The 10,369-nt window shown below is 45.6% G+C and overlaps 1 protein-coding gene across 1 annotated transcript in view; it reads right to left on the bottom strand.

Moving 5' to 3' along the window:
* The window catches only part of g6fl (g6f-like), a 68,250-nt gene that overhangs the window by 5,417 nt on the left and 52,464 nt on the right, over window positions 1-10,369 (bottom strand). Inside the window, exons 7-9 of the mRNA XM_061947640.1 lie at window positions 414-536; window positions 188-261; window position 1 (exon numbers count right to left, since the gene is read on the bottom strand). The exon at window position 1 is cut by the window's left edge and continues 26 nt beyond it. Of these exons, the coding sequence (XP_061803624.1) occupies window position 1; window positions 188-261; window positions 414-536 (198 nt within the window). The remainder of the gene's footprint in view (window positions 2-187; window positions 262-413; window positions 537-10,369) is intronic.

Raw genomic sequence — 10,369 nt, 5'->3', positions numbered from 1 at the left:
CCTGTCGAGTGGGGAGGAAAACAGCTTTAATGAACAGCAAGTGAGGGAGGCGAGATGGCGGTGGGAGAACACAACAACACGGTAAAGCAGAGGCGAGACAGACAAATGGGGAGACAAAGAGCGGGCGAATGGCGAATAAAATTCATCAGAGGGTGTTGAGTGCTGCAAAATGGCCCAATTTTATCACCTGTCTGACATCTTCGGGATTCTCATAGATGTTCTCCGCCTCGCCTGAATGCATGGACAGGGACTGCTCAATAGCTGTAAACACACACACACACACACACACACACACAGGGGGAGGAAATAAGGTCAGATTCAATACAACAACCCCAGAGGATGTCTGAGGCCGCATCAGTCAGTCAGACAAGGGGGCCCTAAGACGCGCAGAGGAAAACGCTGGAAGGACTCACCGCGATTGGAGATGTGCTTCTGTCTCCATAGCAACACAGCAACAGCCGCGGCAAACAGGGGCGCCAAAAGTAATAAAGCGGAGAGGGAGGAGAGCTGCGAGGGTGCAGGGACGCCGACGCTCTCTTCCACAGAGAAAAATGAGACAAGGAGGTGGAAAAAGATCAAATAAAACTTCAATTTCTTCTGCGGGTTGACAGGTTGTTGCTGTGCTTTGTGGCCGGATGGAGAGGGAGGGGCCCACTTGAACTCTCCATTGCTCACGGTCGACCCCTCCCCCCCCTCACCCAGCACGTTACGTGTATTTTCATCATGCAGCTGTCAGTCACACACGGTGGCTGCAGTGGAACGAGAAGACAAGTGCAGATCCATCTGACACACACGCGCACACACACACACACACACACACACACACACACACACACACACGCAATAAGTGCTGTCAATTTGAAAGGTGGCCAGGCAGGACAGAAAATGTTTCGGAGAAGAGTCGCAGGAAACCTGAGAAAAAAATCCCCATCTATTTGTTCACATTAGGGAAAGTCAGAAGATTGATTTATTTTATTTTATTTTATTTTTTTTAAGTTGTGTATTCTCTCTCGGCCTCCTACCGGTCGGACGTGCCCTAAACACCTTCCTCGGGAGGCGTTCGGGTGGCATCCTGACCAGATGCCCGAACCACCTCATCTGGCTCCTCTCGATGTGGAGGAGCAGCGGCTTTACTTTGAGCTCCCCCCGAATGACAGAGCTTCTCACCCTATCTCTAAGGGAGAGCCCCGCCACCCGGCGGAGGAAACTCATTTCGGCCGCTTGTACCCGTGATCTTGTCCTTTCGGTCATGACCCAAAGCTCATGACCGTAGGTGAGGATGGGAACGTAGATCGACCGGTAAATCGAGAGCTTTGCCTTCCGGCTCAGCTCCTTCTTCACCACAACGGATCGATACAGCGTCCGCATTACTGAAGACGCCGCACCGATCCGCCTGTCGATCCCACGATCCACTCTTCCCCCACTCGTGAACAAGACTCCGAAATATTTGAACTCCTCCACTTGGGGCAAGATCTCCTCCCCAACCCGGAGATGGCACTCCACCCTTTTCCGGGCGAGAACCATGGACTCGGACTTGGAGGTGTTGATTCTCATCCCAGTCGCTTCACACTCAGCTGCGAACCGATCCAGTGAGAGCTGAAGATCCTGGCCAGATGAAGCCATCAGGACCACATCATCTGCAAAAAGCAGAGACCTAATCCTGCAGCCACCAAACCAGATCCCCTCAACGCCTTGACTGCGCCTAGAAATTCTGTCCATAAAGGTTATGAACAGAATCGGTGACAAAGGGCAGCCTTGGCGGAGTCCAACCCTCACTGGAAACGTGTCCGACTTACTACCGGCAATGCGGACCAAGCTCTGGCACTGATCATACAGGGAGCGGACTGCCACAATCAGACAGTCCGATACCCCGTACTCTCTGAGCACTCCCCACAGGACTTCCCAAGGGACACGGTCGAATGCCTTCTCCAAGTCCACAAAACACATGTAGACTGGTTGGGCAAACTCCCATGCACCCTCAAGGACCCTGCCGAGAGTATAGAGCTGGTCCACAGTTCCACGACCAGGACGAAAACCACACTGTTCCTCCTGAATCCGAGGTTCGACTATCCGGCGTAGCCTCCTCTCCAGTACACCTGAATAGACCTTACCGGAAAGGCTGAGGAGTGTGATCCCACGATAGTTAGAACACACCCTCCGGTTCCCCTTCTTAAGGAGAGGAACCACCACCCCGGTCTGCCAATCCAGAGGTACCTCCCCCGATGTCCACGCGATGCTGCAGAGTCTTGTCAACCAAGACAGCCCCACAGCATCCAGAGCCTTAAGGAAGCCGCGAGGAAGACCCAGGACACGTTGGGAAGACTATGTCTCCCGGCTGGCCTGGGAACGCCTCGGGGTCCCACAGGAAGAGCTGGACGAAGTGGCTGGGGAGAGGGAAGTCTGGGCTTCCCTGCTTAGGCTGCTGCCCCCGCGACCCGACCTCGGATAAGCGGAAGAAGATGGATGGATGGATGGAAGTTGTGTATTTTCAAATAATGACATATCTAACTAAAAACAAACAAAAAAAAACCAGTAAAATGTAGGAAAAAAAGAGCAAAAATTTGGAACTTAAAGAGAAAAAGATGAAATGTTTAACCTAATATTGATAATATACTTGGTCACCTAGAGCAGTGGTCCCCAACCACCGGGCCGCGACCCGATACCGCTCCGTGGATCGTTTGGTACCGGGCCGCACAAGAAATTAATTTTTTTTTTGTTTGTTTGTTTTTTGTGTTAAATCAACATAAAAAACACAATATACACTTACAATTAGTGCACCAACCCAAAAAACCTCCCTCCCCACTCATTCACACAAAAGGGTTGTTTCTTTCTGTTATTAATATTCTGGTTCCTACATTATATATCAATATATATCAATACAGTCTGCAGGGATACAGTCCGGAAGCACGCATGATTGTATTTTTTTATGACAAAAAAAATGTTTAAGCGTTGACCGGTCCGCAGTTACAAAAAGGTTGGGGACCACTGCCTTAGAGCACAACTCCAAATCTCAAAATTGCGCTTTAGCGCAATTTTGGAATAAATCGCAGACATAACTGCTCCTCAGAAGAAAAAAATGACAAAACTGCCTGTAACTCCCACTGGGAAGGTCGGAGAGACATGAAACAAAAACCTCTATGTAGGTCTGACTTAGACCTAGATTTCATAATTTTACATCCTCGGGCAAAAATCAACAGGAAGTTGCCAATTCCCCCTTCAAGACAAAAATGTACTAAAAACAGTCACTTTTGCATCTGTGAGCTGTAATTTGACCCCCTTAACATGCTTCAAAACTCACCAAACTGAACACACACATCAGGACTGGCAAATATTGCGATTTAATAAAAAAAAACCTAACCCCAAATCTCAAAATTGCACTCTAGCGCAATTTTGGAATAAATCGCAGACATAACTGCTCCTCGGAAGAAAAAAATTACAAAACTGCCTGTAACTCCCACTGGAAAGGTCGGAGAGACATGAAACAAAAACCTCTATGTAGGTCTGACTTAGACCTACATTTCATAATTTTACATCCTCGGGCAAAAATCAACAGGAAGTTGCCAATTCCCCCTTCAAGACAAAAATGTACTAAAAACAGTCACTTTTGCCTCTTTGAGCTGTAATTTGACCCCCTTAACATGCTTCAAAACTCACCAAACTGAACACACACATCAGGACTGGCAAAGATTGCGATCTAATAAAAAAACCTAACCCCAAATCTCAAAATTGCGCTCTAGCGCAATTTTGGAATAAATCGCAGACATAACTGCTCCTCGGAAGAAAAAAATGACAAAACTGCCTGTAACTCCCACTGGAAAGGTCGGAGAGACATGAAACAAAAACCTCTATGTAGGTCTGACTTAGACCTACATTTCATAATTTTACATCCTCGGGCAAAAATCAACAGGAAGTTGCCAATTCCCCCTTCAAGACAAAAATGTACTAAAAACAGTCACTTTTGCCTCTTTGAGCTGTAATTTTACCCCCTTAACATGCTTCAAAACTCACCAAACTGAACACACACATCAGGACTGGCAAAGATTGTGATCTAATAAAAAAAACCTAACCCCAAATCTCAAATAAATCGCAGACATAACTGCTCCTCGGAAGAAAAAAATGACAAAACTGCCTGTAACTCCCACTGGGAAGGTCGGAGAGACATGAAACAAAAACCTCTATGTAGGTCTTACTTAGACCTACATTTCATAGGTTGACAACCCCCAGCAAAAATCAACAGAAAGTTTCCAATCCCCCCTTCAAAAGAATTTTTTTGTAAAAACCGGTCACCTTTCTTCAAACATTATCTCCTCTGAGCGGCTTCAAACTAGCACAGGAGAGAGGTTGAACCCTTCTGATTAAAAGTATAGAACAGAGTTTTGATTACTGCTCCGGTTCTGATTTTACGACCCTTCAAAGAACCGCTGCGCTGATGCTGCTGCGCTGCTGTTGTCTCAAGATGGCTGCTTAAAGGGGAACATTATCACCAGACCTATGTAAGCGTCAATATATACCTTGATGTTGCAGAAAAAAAGACCATATATTTTTTTAACCGATTTCCGAACTCTAAATGGGTGAATTTTGGCGAATTAAACGCCTTTCTAATATTCGCTCTCGGAAGCAATCCGCCATTTTCTCAAACACCGAGTCAAATCAGCTCTGTTATTTTCCGTTTTTTCGACTGTTTTCCGTACCTTGGAGACATCATGCCTCGTCGGTGTGTTGTCGGAGGGTGTAACAACACGAACAGGGACGGATTCAAGTTGCACCAGTAGCCCAAAGATGCAAAAGTGGCAAGAACGTTTGTTCCGCACACTTTACCGACGAAAGCTATGCTACGACAGAGATGGCAAGAATGTGTGGATATCCTGCGACACTCAAAGCAGATGCATTTCCAACCATAAAGTCAAAGAAATCTGCCGCCAGACCCCCATTGAATCTGCCGGAGTGTGTGAGCAATTCAGGGACAAAGGACCTCGGTAGCACGGCAAGTAATGGCGGCAGTTTGTTCCCGCAGACGAGCGAGCTAAACCCCCTGGATGTCTTGGCTCACACCGTCCCGAAGATGATCAAGAGAAGAATATCGACCCTAGCTTCCCTGGCCTGCTGACATGAGGGTATGTCTACAGAATATATTAATTGATGAAAATTGGGCTGTCTGCACTCTCAAAGTGCATGTTGTTGCCAAATGTATTTCATATGCTGTAAACCTAGTGTTACGATCCGCTGCCCGGATCATAGTTTGTTTATGTTTGAGTCACGTGTTTTCAGCACCTTGAGTTTTGTTTGTTTCTGTTGCCATGACGGCAGATTGTACGCACCTGCCTCTGGTTAGTGTTCGGGACGCGCACCTGTTGCCCGGGCACTAATCAGAGGGCTATTTCGTCTTTGCCCTGGCCTCACTCGGTCTGGCTTTCTAGTTTGTTCCCACACAACTGATGACGACGTTTATTTCATGTTCCTTAGCTGCTAGTTTTCACGCTAGGCTATTTTGGTTTACTAGCTCCCACGCTAGCCCTTTTGTTTTGCCTTTTGTGCTACGTGTATGTCTTTTGTTTATTCATCGTATGATTTATATGTTAAATAAATCATATTCCTACCTGCAAGCTGTGTCCGAAGCCGTCTGCATCCCTGGGAGAACACACCCGCATCACGATGCGACCACGTCGTTACAGTAAACGAAACTCAAGGTGCTGAAAACACGTGACTCAAACATAAACAAACTATGATTCGGGCAGCGGATCGTAACACCTAGTTCATAGTTGTTAGTTTCCTTTAATGCCAAACAAACACATACCAATCGTTGGTTAGAAGGCGATCGCCGAATTCGTCCTGGCTTTCTCCCGTGTCGCTGGCTGTCGTGTCGTTTTCGTCGGTTTCGCTTGCATACGGTTCAAACCGATATGGCTCAATAGCTTCAGTTTCTTCTTCAATTTCGTTTTCGCTACCTGCCTCCACACTGCAACCATCCGTAATCTGTTGAATCGCTTAAGCCGCTGAAATCCGAGTCTGAATCCGAGCTAATGTCGCTATAGCTTGCTGTTCTTTCCGCCATGTTTGTTTGTGTTGGCTTCACTATGTGACGTCACAGGAAAATGGACGGGTGTATATAACGATGGTTAAAATCAGGCACTTTGAAGCTTTTTTTAGGGATATTGCGTGATGGGTAAAAATTTTGAAAAAAACTTCGAAAAATAAAATAAGCCACTGGGAACTGATTTTTAATGGTTTTAACCCTTCTGAAATTGTGATAATGTTCCCCTTTAAAGGCAGGAAGCACCAGCGTGAGAACCCAATGCAGAGAAGGTAGGTACACTAGACAAACGTATTGGGACACTTAGGACTACCTCTGGACAAAAGTATTGGGACACTTAGGACTAGTTTTGTTTGTTATTATTATATATGTCATGTCTGTATTATCATGTTTTGTTTTAAGTCATGTTTTGTTTAGTTTCTGGCTTTTCACTCCCTTGTCTTGTTTGCATGATTACCCATTAGTTTCACCTGTTCCATGTTTGGACTCATTGTGCACTCTTGTTTGTCACCATAGCAACCATTAATTTTCACCTGTCACGTCACGCACCTGTTTCACGTTTTGAGTCACGCACCTGCTTTCACTAATCATGTCCATAGTATTTAAGTTCATTCATTTTCTGTTGTTCGTCCTGACGACATCCCCGCATTTATGCCCCCTGTCACACCCCATATATGCTTCTGCACACTCTCCACACCCTTATGATCCTTGCTGCTCTTTTTTTCATGCCGGTTCCATGCCAAGTAAGTTTTTGTTTATCAAGCCACAGTTAATGTTTTGTTTAATTGTTCATAGTTTCCGCCACTGTGCGTGCTTTTCATTTGTACTTTTTTTGCTATAGTCTTTTGGTTTCATAGTTTATTCTCCGCCACTGTGCGCGCTTTGGTTTGATCCTTTTTTGTAGTTCTAGTGTTTCAATAAAAAAATGTACCTTCATTCCCGTCTCGCCCGTGCCAACTTTCCGTTGCATCCCGGAAAAGCAAACTCCCAAGATCAAGTCTTGACAATATATACATTGACTATATATATAATAAATTATTGTATCATTACTGCTCCCTGGGGCAGCACGGTGGAAGAAAGGTTAGTGCGTCTGCCTCACAATACGAAGGTGCTGAGTAGTCTGGGGTTCAATCCCAGGCTCGGGATCTTTCTGTGTGGAGTTTGCATGTTCTCCCTGTGACTGCGTGGGTTCCCTCCGGGTACTCCGGCTTCCTCCCACCTCCAAAGACATGCACCTGGGGATAGGTTGATTGGCCACACTAAATTGGCCCTAGTGTGTGAATGTTGTCTGTCTATCTGTGTTGGCCCTGCGATGAGGTGGCGACTTGTCCAGGGTGTACCCCGCCTTCCGCCCGATTGTAGCTGAGATAGGCTCCAGCGCCCCCCGCGACCCCGAAGGGAATAAGCGGTAGAAAATGGATGGATGGATGGATGGATGGATACTGCCCCCTGGTGTCTGTGCCGTCACCTCCCCTTAGTGTTACACAACAAAACTAACAGAACATAACGAAAACATGATCCGGACCACGGATCATGATATTGGAGCGCTGCTGCCACCTAGCTGGAGGCCTGCGTATTGTTCAAGCATGAACAAAGACATTAACGCGTGCAAGTTGAACACCGGCTTGTCTAAAGTAAACATCTGTCTGCGTTAGAAGACTCAGGGTGAAGAACACGCTGCCAGAGAGATGACGTACGAGATGAAACCCGTCAAGTGCGTTTGCATAATGGCGACGACATCAGTTTTGTCAAACACAGCCCCTGCGGGTGCTGTCAAATCAAGAAGAGAGCGCCGGCTGTAATTGAGCCTTACGATGAACGAAATCAGACCCTCGGGTCCCCGCAGGAGGACTTTTAGCGTAATTACGGCCCTCAATGCACAATTTATGCGGCGGGACGCTGACCCCGCTCAAGTGACCATCGCCCTTATCTACGTTTGACAAATTCTGTTTGTAAAAGAAACGACCCACGAGCGTCACCTTCGCCACCGTGTCGCCGCCATTAGCCACCTTCAAAGCCATCAATCATCACGGCCCGTGTGAGCTCTAATTGATTGGCGAGGATGTGCTAATGGAATACGGTGGCGGGCGCTGACCCCGCGGGCTGACCCGCACTGTTCTCCATGCCAGGTTTAACACCTGAATTATGCTAATGGAGTGCAGAGGGAAGTGAGGCATAAATGCATTTTCTCTCTCTCTCTCTCTCTCTCCTCATCTTCACACCTTTTCTTTACCTCCATTCACATTTTATCTCATCGCTTCCACCTCAGATGAGGTGGCGGTGGGTGGTGCGCGGGTGAGGGGGGGGCTGTATATCAGTGCAAAGAGGCGGGCACCCTGCAGAAGTTACATCTTGGAGGAGCTTTCTCATTTAAAAAAGACTGCATAAACATATAGCTCCCAGCCCAAGTGATGCGTCGCAATAAACAACACGACAGTTCATGTTGAAGTTATATGTTGTTCCAGCTTCTGCAATTATAGTCGTAACATTGTTTGATTTAGCTGGGAGGCACGCTGCATACAACAGAGATTCTCTACGTGAGACCCAGACTCTGCTCCCAGTAACATCTCTTAGCAACACACGCCGAATGTTTGAAAGTAGAGATGTCCGATAATGGCTTTTTTGCCGATATTTCCCAACTCTTAATTACCGATTTCGTTATCAACCGATATTGATATATACAGTCGTGGAATTAACACATTATTATGCCTAATTTTGTTGTGATGCATTAAACAATGTAACAAGGTTTTCCAAAATAAATCAACTCAAGTAATGGAAAAAAAAAGCCAACATGGCACTGCCATATTTAGGGCCCGCATGGCCCATTGCATAAGGACTCCCAAAGGACATAAGGACCTATTGTATTTGTAAGGTTTTATTATTAGGGCCCGCATGGCCCATTGCATAAGGACTCCCAAAGGACATAAGGACCTATTGTATTTGTAAGGTTTTATTATTAGGGCCCGCATGGCCCATTGCATAAGGACTCCCACAGGGAGTCCTTATGCAATGGGACATAAGGACCTATTGAATTTGTAAGGTTTTATTATTATTCTTTCTTATTCCGCAGCTTTGCGCGGTACTTTGACCCCCTTAACATGCTTCAAAACTCACCAAATTTGACGCACACATAAATAAACTCGAACAAAACTCTTTGGTAAAAAAACCAAACCCCAAAACTCAAAATTGCGCTCTAGCACCCCCTACAAAGTAAACTTTTTCTAACTCCCAGTACGAATGTCGTAGAGACATGAAACACAAACCTCTATGTAGGTCTCACTTAGACTTCAATTGTATTAATTTATTTCATCTACAGGAAGTTTGCTATTCCCCCTTCAACACTAAATTTTAGTAAAATCAGTCACTTTTGCCTTTTTGAGCTTTAATTTGACCCCCTTAACATGCTTCAAAACTCACCAAACTGAACGCACACATCAGGACTGGCAAACATTGCGATCTAAAAAAAAAACCTAACCCCAAATCTCAAAATTGAGCTCTAGAGCAATTTTTGAATAAAACCGAGAAAAAACTGCTCCTCGGAAGAAGAAAATGACAAATGCCTGTAACTCCCACTGGGAAGGTCGGAGAGACATGAAACTAAAACCTTTCCGTAGGTCTCACTTAGACCTACATTTCATAAATTGACAACCTCCAGCAAAAATCTACAGGAAGTTTGCTATTCCCCCTTCAACACAACATTTTTGTAAAAACCGGTCACCTTCCTTCAAAAACTATCTCCTCTGTGCGCGTTTGTCGTTTCGGCTTCAAACTAACACAGGAGAGAGATTGAACCCTTGTGATTAAAACTACAGAAGCGCGTTTTTATAACTGCTCTGGTTGTGATTTTATGAGCCTTCAAAGAACCTCTGCGCTGATGCTGCTGCGCTGCTGTTTTTTTAAGATGGCTGCTTAAAAGCAGGAAGCACCAGCGTGCCCACACAATGCAGACAAAGTAGGTACACTAGACAAAAGTCTTGGGACACTTCAGACTAAAAGTAGATAAAAGTATTGGGACACTTAGGACTAGCACCTGCCAAATACGCGGGCCCGACCAATGCTGCTTGCAGCTTTAATTATTCTTTATTCTTCCGCCGCCACATTAAACTGTAATTTGACCCACTTAACATGCTTCAAAACTCACCATATTTGACCCACACATCAGGACCTGCGAAAATGACCTTTTTTAAAAAAAAAAACCAAACCCCAAAACTCAAAATTGCGCTTTAGCGCCCCCTAGGAAGAAAAAAAACTAGACTGCCTATATCTCCCACTAGGAAGATCGGAGAGACATGAAACAAAAACCTGTATGTAGGTCTGACTTAGACCTAGTTTTCATAA

The sequence above is a fragment of the Nerophis lumbriciformis genome, linkage group LG04 (genome assembly GCF_033978685.3).
Source record: "Nerophis lumbriciformis linkage group LG04, RoL_Nlum_v2.1, whole genome shotgun sequence".
Lineage (NCBI taxonomy): Eukaryota > Metazoa > Chordata > Actinopteri > Syngnathiformes > Syngnathidae > Nerophis > Nerophis lumbriciformis.
Note: the sequence above shows the minus strand (reverse complement) of the source record. Positions and strands in the feature narration are given on the sequence as shown.